We start from the raw sequence: 14,491 nt of genomic DNA, 5'->3' as shown, positions 1-14,491 counted from the left end.
TGCGATTTCTTCCCTCTGTGTTTACAAGAGAGCCTCACAAAGAGTCTGCTGCTACTGTGAGCTGACCTGAAAAAAGAAGTGCAAAGGCAAGAAAGTAGGTTTTGCAGACATGTATCTGTGACTACTAATTATTCTACAGAAAAGATTGAAGAGTGTGTTTGGAGGTTAGATTGGTTGTTGGAGGGGTCATAGTGGTTGCATCCTTAGAAGACATCCCTTTTCAGGGTTTTAATCCAAATTAAATGAATGCTCTGAGATACTGAGAGGACATTTAGCAACTCCTGTCAGTCCTCAGGGCTGTAAAGGACTTCCCTCTGGAGCCTGCAGAGGTCTCCCAGTCCTCCAAAGCTGTCCCAGGTACTGCATACGTGAACTCTTCACTGTTTTTTCTCCTTACCGTCATAGTGTACCCATTACTGTGGGCTTCTCTCTTCCTGCTGCTTGCTCTTTTATAGGATCATAGAATCATTTAGGTTGTAAAAAACCTTTAAGATTATCTCTTCCAGCTGCTAACCCAGCACTGCCGACTACTCCTAAACCGTAATACAAGTAAAATGGCACTGAATCCTTTCCATGTGCTGAGAAAGAAAAGAACCTGGAAAGAAGTTGTGCCTTTTGTGGCAGTATCTTTGGCCTGCTGGTGAAAGAATTCATGCTAGAAATAAACCCTGTTGTGCTACGGGGCACGAGCAGGAAGCAGAGCTAGCAAAGACAGAAGTTGTAAGCAAATTCAAGGCAGGCTCTTGTGTTTCTGGGCATGTGGCTTGGGAGACAAAGAGTGAATACTGCTTCTGTAATATGCAGTGAAGCTTGGCTTGGATTTTTAAAACACAGTGTTTTAAACACAGCGTGGCTTGATGGTCATGTGGGTGTTATTCAAACACTCCCTCTCCTGACAGTGGGGGTGCTACAGTACTTTTTCCAGATAGCTGTTTTGTTTGCTTGCTGTGTCTGTGAGCTTGGGGAACTCTAAAGCTGTCACTGTGTTGAGCACCTGCACACTGACAAGCTGAAGGATACATATCTGCAGACCCAGGTGGGAAAACAGGTGGGAGGAAAAGACTGTATTTTTAAGTAGGAAGACAGTGGACAATGTGGATCTGAGGTACAGTTTGTCTCTGATCTAGCAAATCCCAAAGAAGGTGACTAGCCCAACCCAATTTGAGAGCATTTTAGGTCCCAAATGTGTTTTGTAAAAATGTTCAGTTTTTTAAAAATCCAAGGGGAAAACTACTGGCAAAAACTCTGTAACTTACACTCATCACTTACTAAGCATTAGAGAATTCAGAGAGGAGTGCCCCTTCAAGAGTGCTCCCTCAAACTCCTTACGAACTGGGCATCTCTGCTTCTGCTTTTTTCCAAGTTACTTGGAATGACTGTTGTCAGAAATGCTTCAGTGGTGGAAAAGCAGAGTAAGCTTTCCTGCCATGCCAACTGAGATGCAAGTACAGTCAGTTGTTCTGGAGTGTGCATCTTCTGGACATGCTCATACAACATTTGGTCTCTCTCTCTTGGGGCAGCACCAGCTGCCCCAAGTGTGGCCAGCTGTAGGTGGGTGCTAGGCTGGCCTGGTTTCAGTGCTGTATGCAGGGTTCCTATCTGGGACAAGGGGGCATTTCCCAATGGAGAGCAGAGATGCTGAGGAAGATATTACACTGTCCCCAGCTGTTGAGTCTCTCTTTGTTTTTCTCTGCCTTCTTCCACCTCTTTCCTTGAAATTATAACTCCAGATGGCTCAGATGTGAGCCATTTACTGTGATTATTTCATTTTTTTTTACTCTTCTTCAATTTACTCTGCCTGTGTCCATAAGGAAGAAAAGAGATGCAGTTTCTGTTTGGAAGGTGGATAGAGAGATGGTACCATTTGCTCTCTGAGTAAAAAGGTATTATCTGGCACAGTGCATGTGGAAGAGATAAAGGAGCAGAGCTGTGAGATGTTCAGCATATGAATTCAACCTGTCTCTGCCAGCATCTATTGCCCTGACCTAAACAATACGAGGCATTTGAATGTTAATCAAGGTGGCTGCTGGTTCTGTCCCAGTTTGAGCGAGAGCCATTGGAGCCGATTTCACAGAGCTTGAAGGGAAGGAGTGGGGTGAAGGAGGGAGAGGGGGGTGCCTCTGTGAAAGACAGGGAGAGATAGCCTTTCTCTAACTCAACAAAAGACAAGCAAACCTGTGTGTGGATGAAGGAGGGGTGGCTGGGGGAAGGTTATGAGTTGTCTTATTATGGAGAAGCTTGAACAGTCATCTGTACTTGATGGAAGCGAGAGAGATTGCAGTTGGAGCTGCAGAAGCACTGCCTCCCTGATTGGATTAATAGAAAGGGAAGATGACTCTAGAATGGCTGTCCATTATCTGCACTACAAAGGGATTAGTGTGGGTTTCAGAGAAATTAATGGCTTTTGAGTTAGTGCAGAAATACTAATGAATGTCAGGGCCAGAGATGTACGGTGAACAAAATTGGTTCTCTTTCAGTGTGTCCATGTGTGTGCACATCTATCCATTTGGGCTATCAAAGTGTGCTTTTTCTCTACCATTTTGGGTTATAGATTAGGCTTTCGGTTTTCATATTTAGCTGAAATACCCTCGAGTAGTTTATTGATATGCAAGGTATAGTTATACTGACCTTTTTAGACCTAGTGCCAAAATAGCAATTTATAAAAAATCTTGTTATGGTTTTTGCCATATCTGCAGGAAATCTCTGTAGATGGAGTCCTTTGAGTATGGTGTTAAAAGCAGGCTTCATTATGAGTATATGGGTAAATGGGGAAGCTGAGGCTGAGCTGTCAAGGTGAAACCTAAGTGCCTCCTTTTTGTTAGGGTGGCTGCAAGGTAGCATCCTTCCCCATTTTTAACCCCCATGAGATTTCCATACCAGCATTATATCAAACAATTCATTTTCATATATGTTCATTAAGTTTATGTTCATCATAACTTGTCTGGAGCTTGTCTGCTTAATCCTTAAAAATCCTTAAAAGTTGGTCTTGCTGAAGAGCTGGCAAAAGCTTTTACACTGCTGCTATTCTGATTCTTTCTCCTGCCCATAGAAGAAACTGAGACTTAGCTACAGGAGTTCTTGCAGCCAAAGGCAGGAGCATGTTCTGAGAATGAAGGTTACAGCCCAAGGTTGCCCCAGTTGGTATCAGAAGCTCCTGGACAGTAAGCTCCTCAAATACTCAGGAGTCCCTGACTCTCCTTGTTCTCTGGGAGGACAGACAGACTCACCCCTTATCCAGTAGTGGTGAGAGCAGTTTGGCCAGAAGTCTTGACCATATTAGCTGGGAAGCCCAGTACACATGGGGATGTAGTTTCTATACTTTTGTTTCCAAGCTTCGTCCAGTCTAGATGTTTTATGTTCTCTTAGCTCTGTGTTGCAGACATCCTCAGTATACTCAGAGATGATGTCTAAAGCTTGTTAGAGTGTGGCCTGTTAACATGAGTGTAACTGGTTAAGCTGAGATACTGAAAATGTTTTATGCCTCCAGCTATCCTTGTTTCAAAGGCTGTCAGCCCCAGCGTGGAAGTCTTGAGTAGCTCTTGTATTGCTGTGGTCTGTAATGCTGTCTGTTAAAGTCAATTGATGATGATTTTGTTGTGACCTAATTTGGTGGGCAGTGGATGAGGAGCTGTTTCCGGGTGGCTACCTTGCTCCTGTGCCAGGAATAGCAGACTCTAAGGGAGATGGACAATTAGAGGCAGAAACTTTTACTTGTGTCTGCTAATTCTGTCGCTGTTTGTAAGTCAAGACCCAGCACAGGTACCCTTAGTGGAAGGGTGAAGTAGAACTCAAATGGGAGTAAGAGTTTCTTCTTCAGGTCTGCGTTGTTTTGGGGTGCCAAGTGTTACAGTTGGTATTACAGTGTAGCAGTGAATGCCTCTGAATTTATACAGGGACCAAGAAAAATTGTCTAGAGCCACATGTGTAGCCCAAGGTGAAAATATGAATCTTGCCCGTGGTGGCTGAAGTGGTGAAAATCAGATTGGAACAAATTTTGTATGGAAACTTTTTTTAAAAACTCAGAAATGTTTTAGATAATTCCTTTTAAATTTGCATCACTTTAGTGCTTGGAGTGACTTGTGCATGGCTGGTTTTCTGTGGATGAAGAAGATTCCCCTTGATTTTGCCTTGTGCTGGGGTTTGTGAAGTGGTCTGCTCCAGAGCACCTGAAGTCCTGAGATGCTCAGGTGTGTGTATTTGAATCCTTCTGGGCAGCCTCTTACTTTTCATTTTTGGTCATCTGCTACTCCTGAACCTGATTCTCATAAATCAGCAAAACTCCAGGGTAAACAGAGCTGCACAAAATGTTCTGATCCCAGTGATGCTGGAATGTGGTAGGAAACTGCTGTGTTGGGCACAGGTCTGCATTCAGTGGGTCAGTGCAGGTGCCAGGTGCTGTACACAGTGCTGGCAGCAGGGCTGTTCCAGCAGCCCCTCCTCAGGACCCAGCTGTGCCCATCAGCCACAGGTGGGGCCTCTTTGGCAGAACACATCTCAGGAAGGGCACAGCACTGGCAGCTGTGTCAAGAGCAGCTGAGGGTCAGAGGATGAGAATGTGCTCCAGCCCCTGGGGAGAACGTGGTGGAGCAGGATCTCCCTGCAGGCCCATGTGGGACCTCATGCTGGAGAATGTGGAGATTTCCTGAAGGAACTGTGGCCACAGAGAGCTCGTGCAGGGGTACATTTAACCTGAAGGACTGCAGCCCCTGGAGAGGACCATGCCGGAGCAGGGGAAAGGTGAGAAGGAGGGAGCAGCAGAGAGGAGCTGACCAGATGCCACTCTGCCCTTTCCCTCTGAGCTGCTTAAGATGAGGGAGGCAGAGGTGGTGTGTGTGAAAACATGAAGTTGAGCCGGGAAAGGAGCAGGGAAGAGAGTGTAAGGTGTTTTAATTTTTATGTGTTTTTCACTGTTAAAATCTTATTTTAGCTGGCAATAGATTACTTGATAGTATTGTCTACTTCTGTACTAGGTTCTGAGAGACCTGCAGTGTTTTGTTGCTTTGCCATTGTTGTCCTGGATATCTCAGGAAAATTGCTTTGTTTTTCTGTCCCTCTGTTTCTTTGTTCCTTTTTGTAAGGTGTTTTGATACCTCTGGCTAAAAAAGTGCTTTATTCTTGGTGGCTCAAAATTAGAGTTAGTACTTGTGTTTGATAATCATAACCTACTACATGAAGATTCTCTCTGTGATCCTATCTTCAGATGTGCCATGTATGGGTAGGAGAGAAGTAGAAGCCAGAATGATGTAGTGATTTAAGACAATTAAAAAAAAATAATCGTAATATTCTAATTTTTTTTCCTCCAGAACACAAGACAGTGTTCTCAAATCTTCTGAAGAAGGGATACTTGGAAGTTAGAAGAGACAATGACAGCTACTGGCAAACCTGTTACGCTGAACTCTCTCAGTACAAGCTGTACCTGTATTGCTTGGACAGCAGTGGCAACCAGACTCTTCCCACCGTGTATCCACTCATGCGTTTTCAAAGGGTCGCCGTTACGGGTGGCATTGAAACCAAGGTGGTGGACACTGTCCTGTCAGACAGCTCACAGCTACAGCTGAAGGCAGAGTCCTCCTGGGAGACTTTGGACTGGGGACAGAAACTTTGGGAAGCGGTGCATGCTTCTGGGCCTGCTTTTACAAGACAGCAGGAGAAACTGGAGAATGTGCCAAAGCCTGAAAATAACAGTGACCTTTCTCAAACTAATGGACTATTAGAGAAGCCTGTGGAGCTCTTCCTATCCATGAATTTGACTGAAAACACTAAGGAGTACCAAAATATTCTGAAATCAGGGACTCTTTACAGATTAACTGTCCAGAATAACTGGAAGGCATTTACTTTTGTCTTGAACAGGTCTTATCTCATGGCTTTCCAGCCTGGTAGGCTTGATGAAGATCCCCTGCTGAGCTACAATGTGGATGTGTGCCTGTCGGTGCAGACAGATACTCAGGATGGCTGTGACTCTTGCTTTCAGGTCATTTTTCCCCAGGATGTGCTGCGCCTGCGCGCAGAGACGCGGCAGAGGGCCCAGGAGTGGATGGAGGCACTGAAAGCAGCAGCCAATGCTACTCGAAGTTTGACTCAGAACCCACAGGTCACGCTCAGGAACAAACCTGGAGATCGGCCCTTTGGAAATGACCTTAGAAAGAGCAAGCGCCAGTCTGTGACCACCAGCTTCCTGAGCATCCTGACCACACTGTCTCTAGAGAGAGGGCTCACAGTGCAGAGCTTCAAGTGTGCAGGTGAGCAGCCAGGTTCCAGCATCTGCACCTACATCCCCTCTACAGGAAAAGAAAATCACTTGAAAGAGCATGTGTATGTTTTAGCAGCACAGCTGTTCCCTGCCTCTCACTTTGGCTGTAGTTAGCCTTTCTTTTTGTCAGCTGTGGAGAAAAACCTATGGGATATTCAGAGGTTCATCTGCTTTTGATGAGCAGTGCTGCAACATTAGATCTTGCACATACACCACTACATCGGCCAGGGCTGCCTTGCAGGCTGGCTGAGCTGTTTCCTTGATTCAGGACACTGTAAAGGTGGTGCAGAATCAAAGGGGTTTGAATTTGTTGTCTGACTATAGGCAAGATCATGTTTTTATCCAGTTTGGGAAGGAAGTGAAAATAGAGAGAATGTGTCTGAATGCAGTACATTGTCATTTTACTTTAGCAAGGGCACCTGTGTAGAGCAAATTTGGGCACCTTATGCCTAAACTATAGTCTCTGACTTGCTTTAGTTACACTCAGGTAGAAATTGTCAGCTCAAGCAGAAGCAGCTCTTTGGAGACTTTTTCTCTTGTATTATGGGAGCTGTGATGGTCCTGCCTCCACCCCATGCTGCTTTGGGGTGTGGTTCTTATGCTGCTCTGGAACATGACAAATCCAGGGAGTATCTGTTTGGGCCCAGGACCTGCTGGCTGGCCTCAATGCCTTTCAGGGGAGACCTGGGCCCTAGAAGTACTGGACTGCCTTCAAAATTGTCTGTGGGTGCAGTTGGGTTTGTCCTTCTCTGGTAGCCACCTGCAGGCCATCTTCCTGCTCATCTCTCCACAGTGCATTGCATCCAGCTGGCAGCTGGAGCATCATGAAGGTTGGCATCATTGCAGTTAATGATTTGGTCACAGTATTTGGGCTTCTGCCTGAATTCAGGTCTGTTCTTGGCCATGTTTGTATGACTTGATGTAATTTCTTTTATATTTTGCTTAATCTTGTGACTGAGGTTCAGGAGCGTTTCTAGTGAATATTTTCAATTACTTCCTCTAAAATAGGATCAGGCCCTGGAATGGCAACAAAATACATGTCTCCAATGTGAAACAGGTTTTAGTCTTGCTTTATGTAGTATGGGAGCAGACTTTTCTCTGGGAAAGGATGAATTCCCTCTCCCAAACACGGGATGATTAATATCCACTCATTCATGTATTCCCCACAAAAATGAGGTGCTCTGACCAGGGTTGCATGGTGTCTTTTCCTGATACACCTGTGGCATTCCAAATACTCCTTTGGTCTCCTTTTAGTCTGCCGAACTGAACAAATGTTCTTGTGCAGAGAAACTCTTCTTGAGTTGTGGCGGGTCTGTGGGAAGCTGGTCACTGGGATTCTCTGTCCCCGAGGATGGGGATTCACAGGACTTTCTACAGGAGCGAATCCTTTGCCATTCCTGAGACCTTTAGGGCCGGCTGGAGCTTGGAGCTGTTACCATAGTGCAGAGAAAGAAATCATTTTAGTTATAACTGGGAGAAACTGGGGAAGCTTGTTTGCTTCAGAAAAGTTTGTGCTGGGGAGGCACACGGGCAAGCTGAGCCTGTCTCGCTGTTCTTTGCTCCCTGCAGGCAGTTGTGCCGTTCAGCATGGGCTGCTGTTTAACCTGAGGGGCCTGCTGTTGGTAATTACGGCTTGCAGGCATTGAGAGCGGTTTTCCCTAGGGCTGCTGGGAGGGGTAAGCTTGGAGAAAGATGAGGAGGGGGGAGGAAGAAAAGTTTTGCTGTGAATTCTTCAGCCATTTAGTGCAAATTCCTGTAATTACCGTCTTTGTGTCCTGTCCCAATGGCACATAATGCAGCAGAAGCCTTTCCTAATTGAGACCTTACAGGAGGTACAAATCCCTCCTTTGTTCAGCCTGACAAATTAGTGCCAGAAAGTGGCAAGGTCCGAGTGGGAATCAAAGGCAAGCAACACAAAGATGGAACTTACGGCTACAGTAATAACCCTCTCTAGTCCTGCAGGGGTGGGAGGGAAGGAAAAGTAATGACCAATGAAAAATGAAGGGGTTTTTTGTTATAAATTCCCTTGACATGACAGCACCTCAGGGCTGCTTTATTTATTTAGGAAAAGCGATTAAATAGTAATACAACAGGGCAGACCATTGTCTCTCGAGCTACCCCCCTTCCTACAGACCCCTGCTGCCTTGGCTAATTGATTGACAATGAACCTCTGATAAAGAAGGTTGCTGGGAGGACCTGATGGGGACAGGCTTTTTAAAATTTATTTTCTCTTTGCAGTCTTTGTGGGGTTCCCCTCCCTGGTTGTGTTTTTTGGTTTGTTTTTTTTTTCCCGTTTGAAATGCTCTCGGCATCCCCCTTCCTTTTCTCCCTCAGAAAAAGCTTTTTAAGGAATTGGTCCCAGACAAACAGCTGATATTCACAAGCAGGTAGGGGGGAATGTGAATGTCTGTGCCTCGCTATTGACAGGTTTATCTTGGAGTCTGGCTAGCACTTTTCAACTCGTGATAGAAGCCGGGGCAGTGGTGTCAGATGTAGTCATGGGGCAGGGAGGACGAAGTGTTGATACCCCGGAGTCAGAAGGGCAGTTGGAAAAAAGTTCTCTTTTGCTTGATCACCAGATACAAAAGCTTTTCTCCACATTTCTAACTCTGTTTTACTGCAGAGGGCAGAGCATTACTTGTTGTAATTTGATAAAAAATAAATGAACAGGCCACTGATTAGCAGTGGAGTGGCAGGGAGTTTATAAACTCTTTTAATTTTTGTGGCCATTATTTATATTTAGAGAAGGGCATCTAGGGAAAGGCAAGCATTTATCCTGGAGGAATTCTCCTGGAGGTCTGTAAGGAGCAAATATCCCCAGGTGCCCTTCACTATCATTATTTCTTTGTCATGTGACATAACTTTTCTATAGATGGGGAATACAAATGGTCTTTGCCCTTGCCTCCTGTTTTTGCATAGCTCCTGTTCTTTTGATGGCTCTCTGTTTCACCTTTTGTTTTCTTTCCCCCGTCCTTTGTTAAAGCAGACATTTTTTCCAGAGAAGTCAGTTGTGTCTGCCAGGAACTCTGTTACTTATACAGCAAGTCCTAATGGATGTGGGAATTTCTGCCTCTGGAAAATGTGCTCTGCACGCTTTCATTGGTCTGTGTGGTTTTCCCTGCTCCTCTTTTAAGGTGCCTTCTGTCTTTTCCTCCCTGCTTCTCCATGTCTCCTCACTTGCCAAAACGATAAATACTGCTATGAGGGCTTGAATGACTTGGCTGGCTGAGCTCAACACTAGGTGCAGAGAAGCCAGGGTTAGTAAATGTGCTATTTCCTGAGCTTGCAGCCCTGTCAAATGAAGCAGCAGGTGGAGAGCTGTTGTCTTTCAAGGAATCATTCTGCACCGAGCGCTGTGATTCTGTGTGTTGCTGGGGGACAGCCCAGTGCAACATGCACGGGTCATGCAACCTCTGCTCTATCTCAGCCCTTCGGTCTGGAATCAGTCCCTATTGCAGTAAAAATAAAACTCCTTCCCCCCCCCACCTTTAGTGAAAAGAAAGTAGTTCCTAATAGATTGCAAGCCAGCAAGTGTAATTTAAAAACAAAATAGTCATGTGCAATGTCAACTTTGTTCAACTTCTCAAAAAGCCTTACAGCTGAAACTTCTCAAATACAGATAGTTGAGAGGCATCTTTGAATTTAGCAAATACTTAGTGAACCGTCATTATACCCAACACTTATTTTGTAGCATGTCGCTGAAATAAAAATGCTAGAGGATAAATCTAGAAAATGCAGCACAAAAATAAAATACCATCAGGTTCTTTGGAAGGTTTTTAGCACTCCTGTCACATTTTAGTTCTGAATAACTATTGTTCTCACCTGTCCAGGGCTTCTAGGATTGTGCTTTTTCTAAGTGCTGTATTTGTTTTGTGCTTGGTTTCATTTCAATTGATCTCTTTCTTCCAAAGCTTCAGCAGCTTTTTACCTTCCCTGTATTTGAGACTCTGTAAAATCCCCTAGGAATGTTTTGCACTGTAAAGGTTCTATTGTTTAGGTATCTTCACTTTAGGCTTTAGTCTTCTAGTCTTGTATGTGACTTTCAGGCCCTATTTCTATTCATTTAAAAGTAAAACTTCCACTGCTAGCAGTAGGATTTCTAAACCACCTGAGCAGAAAAATACATGGTCTAAGTTAGTATTTGGAAAATGCACTATGTTTAAACAAGGTGACTGACTTGTTAGCAGGAGTGGGGGGAGTGTTTCCAAACAAGGGTGACTGGAATTTGTGTAGCAGGGAGCACTTTATTTGCAGTGGACCTACATGTTTCAAAGTACGAGTTTGCTGGGCCACAGTGCTTTCCCATGTGACAGCTCATTTTGAAAAAGATTGGAAGATATCACATACTTGGGTTGATTAAACCTGTTTATCAGCGATCAGTTATGGTCACAGAGACCATTTAATCTTCATTGATGAGTTCCTCAGTGCAGTTCTAGGGTGGCATGACTAGAGGAAGTGACAGTGAAAACTATCAGCTTTGTCTGGTAGAAGTTGGGTCCTTCATCCTCCTGGGATTTGGCTGGCACCTCCACAGAGTGAGATTTTCTCCTTCATGGGATTTGGTTTGGAGTTGGCTTGCTGCTGCCTGGAAGTGCAGTTTAGATAAGTACTTCATCAGTTCAGTGCATGTTCTGTGCCCTGATGTGCCCTTTGCAATCAACTGGTGTTTGACTTCTTTGTCTCAGCCGTGCTAGAGGAACTGCTGATACAACTGTCTTGGCTGATGAATATACATATTCCCCCTGGCAGCCTTGAAGGGTGCCTTTTCTGCCTCTATGGAATAGGTGACTCCATTGCTCTAGTCTGTCCCTGTCAACAACTCTGCAGGTTTTCAGTATGTGCTAATTTATTGTACTGTTGTGAGCTCAGTTCTGCTAGGTGTAAACGTGTCTCTACTGTAAGCATAGGCTGTTCTTGGCTTTGCCTTGTTTCTTCCTGGCTTCTGGGTGCTAGGTACGAGTTTCACTACCCCCAAAGAACTCTTGGTTGTCTGGGGGACCTTTTTGGTCCATTTTTTGCATGAAACTAGTCTTGAGGGATCTTTTGGCATAGAGTTCAAAGAATGCGCAAACCAGGCAGTCTAAATGTTCAAGTCTCACCTATGTTGAGATGTAAAAAAGCTACATCTGGACAAAAGGAAGTATTTTTCAGACCTGAAAACTCCCAACACTTATACACCACCCCCACATCCCCCACAGTTCTTCTCTGGAGGACTCGGGAGTTTCTTCGTGAATTGTGTGGAAGAGAGAGCATTATTTGTGGGGCTAACATTTTTTAAATCAGTTAAGCCTGCTTTTGCTGCTAAAGACCTTACCTTCCCAGAAAGGCCCAGGCATCTGCACAACACCTCTGCAGTTACAGTTTATACCAGGTTCCTGAGTTTGTTTGGGCCATGGCTGTTAATTTAGTTTCCTAAGAAAGCAAAGGTTATGTTCCAATGCTATTTGCTCAGTTTTTCTCTTGCCCCATAAAATTTGGATCTACCTGACTGTTCTAACAAAATTTAACAGAGGAGAAGAAGTAGCAAAGATGTGTGCATCTCGAAGGCGTCACAGAAGCCAGCATCACAGGGAGCCCCTCCTAATGCTGCTCTGGAAAAATAATCCTGTGAAGTGCACTCTGCATTTGTTTGGCATCAGAATGTCCTTGCAGATGTGCAGCCCTGAGGGACAAACACTGAAGGAAAATGGCTGGTTTAGGGTCGGGCCACTGCTGCAAAACTAAGGCATTTGTGTGTGTGTTGGCAAGGCTTTCCCTCTTCTGTCACATGCCAAAGCAGTGCATTATTGCAAAACTATTGCATGTGGATCAAATCGGGGGCAACATAAGAGAAATTACAGAACAAACCAGAGGCCACCTGCTAGGAAGGGTTTAGATTCTCAGTCTGGCCTTCTGCAACATCTATAGTCTCTGACAGGTACCTGTGCTGTGTAAAACTGGATAGTTCACGTGCCCAAGGCAGTGCTGTGGTAGTGGTGAGTGACCAAGAAGAAATTCAGCCAAATACCATGGGTAAAAATATGTAACCACGCTTACTGCACAGTTGTTCCTTCTTTTAAAAGGAGATACAAAACCAGTTGTGTATTCAAACAGAAACAGAATTGGTTATTTCTAGGTATGCTAATGCTGTATCAAATAAATGAAGCTTGGCAAACCAGGTAGCCTTCAGTGTGAGTGAAGGAATGAGCAGTGCAGGGGTAAGTGGTCTTCAAACTAACTGCAGAGCAGAAATGAAAACTGGGTTAAGTAGAGACTCATGTTGCTAAATGACCTGGCTGAGGGTGTTGGCAGCAGTGTTCTGATCACACAAATGGCTGGCCTGCTCTTTGCTCTGTTCTCTGGTTTGCCTTCTCAGTATGTAGAGCCAAGTATGAATGTAATTGACTCTACAAGTGGGAATGCCATTATTAATTATGCTTACATTATCTCCTCACTTCTAGCTGGCAGGCAGGCTTCAAGAGCTGGCCCAGAGAGTGTGTTTAGTTCCCGTTCCTAACCCAAGAGCTGGTGAATTACTGAATCCTACCAATAAGTCATTTCATGGTAGATCCCATTTCCTTCTGTCAGGGAGCACTTCAGAGTCTCAGCAAAGCACCAGATACTGCTGACAATAATCCTTTAAGGGTAAGGGGAAAAGAATACCAGATCAGTTTGAGGTGTATGGTGTTATTCCTCAGCACTGTTGCCTTGTGAACACAGGGAAAGATTTGAAAATGTGGAATAGGAGAATGCAAACTGGCCATGTGTTAAAAGGGTCACAAACAACAGCTTATGTGTAAGGTGGGTCTTCGAAGCTGTTTGTAATTTCCTTAGAGCATATTCTCTGGGAAGAATAAATTTGCTACCTCTTAGAATTTGACACGAAAGGTAAAAGAATTTATCTTCTGATGAAACTCAAGTGGGGAAATCCAAGCACATAAAAAACTAGTTTCCAAATGTATAGTTTTGTTGCTTGTCATTTGACACAGCTAGGATTTTAGTTCTCATTTAGTGATGAAATGTTTCTCTTGCCTTATATATGTGAAATGCAAGATTACTTTGACTTTTAAGTTTTGCTGTTATATTTGCAGTCTTAACTACGATTAGTTTCAGTGGGAAGGCAGAATTTAGCTGTGTAATCTGCAGCATACCTGTATGCTGTCTTCTACAAAGGACATGTACGATACAGGCATGCAGAATGTTGTGTATGCACCCATATGTGCTATCACCTGACTTGTTTCCAACATGGGGGTTTTTTCTTGATTGTTCATCTTCACAGAGAAAGTCACAGCTCTGTTGCATTCAGCATGACTGATATAAAGGGTTTTGGTCACTTCACCTACCCCCAGCCATCTAAATATTGGATGTCTACACCAATCCAATCTTTGCTGATTGAACAAGGTCTGGTGTCTAGGAAATAATTCCTCTCATGTGTTTTGGAGAGCTGCTCTGAAGCTGGAGTCATAGCCCAGAGCCACCAAGCCTGCACTGGTAGGCTAAGTCAGCTGAGCTGGAATGTGTAGGACAAGAAAGACTGGCATTGTACCTTCAGATGGTGCTAAGGAAGATGGAAGGTCTGTTATTTTAGCACTTAGTCCTGAGCTATAGCTGATAGTCAAGGTTTCCATTGACTTGGAACAATTGGACCATCCTTTGGATGCGTGAACCTTTCCTTATTTCTGGAGAAGCTGATCTAGTTTATAATTAAAGTGGGATGTGTACACTGCTGACATGATAGGAGTTTTATATGTTGCTTAGGTACATAGTGTCAAACCTACATGGTTTCAACACAGATTTTTTTTTTTTTTTACTTTAATCTGTTACAGTTTTATTGTCTTTTTTTTCAAGTTCATAAGAAGCTCACAGAAAATGTAGGCAAGGTGAGTAGTGTCAGACTTTGCTTGGAGGTTTATAAGTTTTTAATTATTTAGTTGAAATAAAATTGCTCTGGAAAGTAATGGTGGGAAAAGGACAAAGTGTAATGCAAACCCGGATAGGCATAAGAGAGAACTGAATTGGATTGTTAGTGTATCTTCCTTCTGAATTTGAGTTTTCCCATGGTGGACTGAATTGGAATAGATGCACAGGAATAAAGGTAAGAAGAACTGAAGTAATTCTCATCTTATTTCTGTTGGTGCTGAGCTGAAAGAGCAATGTTGTATGTCTGATCTAACCCTGAAAATTTGTTGCTGTGCTCCTTCTGCTTAGTCTGCTTTATGCCTTTATCAAGCTGAAAGCCTTTTGAAGTCTGCGGATCATTTT

The 14,491-nt window shown here is 44.0% G+C and overlaps 1 protein-coding gene across 2 annotated transcripts in view; it reads left to right on the top strand.

Annotated features, from left to right (window-relative positions):
• Nucleotides 1–14,491, top strand: part of PLEKHM3 (pleckstrin homology domain containing M3) — a 72,399-nt gene that overhangs the window by 10,971 nt on the left and 46,937 nt on the right. For both annotated transcript variants that reach the window (XM_084208952.1, XM_084208953.1), the window contains one exon: nucleotides 5,304–6,239. In XM_084208952.1, the coding sequence (XP_084065078.1) occupies nucleotides 5,304–6,239 (936 nt within the window). The remainder of the gene's footprint in view (nucleotides 1–5,303; nucleotides 6,240–14,491) is intronic.

This window comes from Fringilla coelebs (assembly GCF_963513975.1).
Source record: "Fringilla coelebs genome assembly, chromosome: 7".
In the NCBI taxonomy this organism is placed as follows: Eukaryota; Metazoa; Chordata; class Aves; order Passeriformes; family Fringillidae; genus Fringilla; species Fringilla coelebs.
This window is presented reverse-complemented; position numbering and strand designations above follow the sequence as displayed.